This window comes from Eimeria mitis, genomic scaffold (assembly GCF_000499745.2).
Source record: "Eimeria mitis Houghton genomic scaffold, Emh_scaff422, whole genome shotgun sequence".
NCBI classification, from domain to species: Eukaryota; Apicomplexa; class Conoidasida; order Eucoccidiorida; family Eimeriidae; genus Eimeria; species Eimeria mitis.
In genome coordinates this window covers 9,528-10,673 of record NW_013572545.1, presented here as the reverse complement: position 1 = coordinate 10,673, position 1,146 = coordinate 9,528, and the positions used below count along the sequence as shown (strand labels likewise).

The 1,146-nt window shown below is 59.8% G+C and overlaps 2 protein-coding genes across 2 annotated transcripts in view; one reads left to right on the top strand and one right to left on the bottom strand.

The window, feature by feature from the left end:
• EMH_0011610 (uncharacterized protein) overlaps positions 1-7 on the bottom strand; it is a gene marked incomplete at both ends in the record, with an annotated part of 12,233 nt that extends 12,226 nt beyond the window's left edge. Inside the window, one exon of the mRNA XM_013499331.1 lies at positions 3-7. Coding sequence (XP_013354785.1) covers positions 3-7 — 5 coding nt within the window. The remainder of the gene's footprint in view (positions 1-2) is intronic.
• Positions 8-726: 719 nt separating this feature from the next.
• EMH_0011600 (uncharacterized protein) overlaps positions 727-1,146 on the top strand; it is a gene marked incomplete at both ends in the record, with an annotated part of 795 nt that continues 375 nt past the window's right edge. Inside the window, one exon of the mRNA XM_013499330.1 lies at positions 727-1,146. Within this exon, the coding sequence (XP_013354784.1) occupies positions 727-1,146 (420 nt within the window).

Genomic DNA, 1,146 nt, shown 5'->3' with positions numbered 1-1,146 from the left:
GACGCATGACCTGCCGGCCCTTCCGAAGATGCAAAAGCTGCTGCTGCTTCTGCTGCTGCTGCTGCTGCTGCTGACGGCAGCAGCAGCAGCAGCAAACCCAAAGAGGGGCTGTATAGGGCGCGGTTCTCTAAGAGCCCCGGCAGCAGCGTGCAGCGTATCCACTGCCAGTCTGCTGCTGCTGCTGCTGCTGCTGTTGCTGCTGCTGCTGCTGCTGCTGCTGCTTCAGGGGGAAGACAGCAGCACGGCCCTGTCGCCATCAGAGTGCGAGACAACAGATCCTCAGCAGCAGCAGCAGCAGCAGCAGCAGCAGCAGCAGCAGCAGGTGTCTCCTCCTGCTGCGCAGCAAAGAAGTAGCGCAACGACTCAGAGACAAACGCCGACTGCGTGGCTGTCTTCAGCCGCTGGCGGTCCTCTGCAACAAACGCAGCAGCAGCAGCAGCAGCAGCAGCAGCAGCAGCAGCAGCAGCAATAGCAGGAGCAGCAGCAACAAAGATGCAGCAGAAGCATAACTGAGAGACGCATGTAGGCAGCAGCAGCAAAACGGGCAGTGCAGCGGCTGCAGTTGCTCCAGCAGCAGCAGCAGCAGCAGCAGCAGCAGAATCCAAGACAACAGCAGCAGCACTAATCGAATGCTGCTGCAGCAGCAACAGAGAGATCCTCAGCCAGCAAGCAGCAGCAGCAGCAGCAGCAGTAGCAGCAGCAAACACCAAGCAGCAGCAGCAGCAAATGCTGCTGCCACCGCATCAATCCAGAAAAAGCATAACCAACCCAAAGCAGCAGCAGCAGCAGCAGCAGGAGCAGCATGACCAGCTGCAGCAGCAGCAGCAGCAGCAGCAGCAGCAGCAGCATGAATACCTTGTGCCTGAGTCTGAAACTGTTTTGCTGCTGGCAGCAGCAGCAGCTCTGGCGTCAGCAGCTCCTCCGCGCTGTGCAGCAGCAGCAGAGCAGTGCGCCAGTCCCGCAGCAGCAGCAGCAGCGGCAGCGAAGAACAAAGGGCCCCCAATGACTGCAGGGCCTCCAGCTGTCTATACAGCACACACTGCTGCTGCCGTTGCCTGCAGCAGCAGCAGCAGCAGCAGCAGCAGCAGCAACAGCAGCAGCAGCAGTAGCAGCAAACGCAACAGCAAACACAACACATACTGTAAG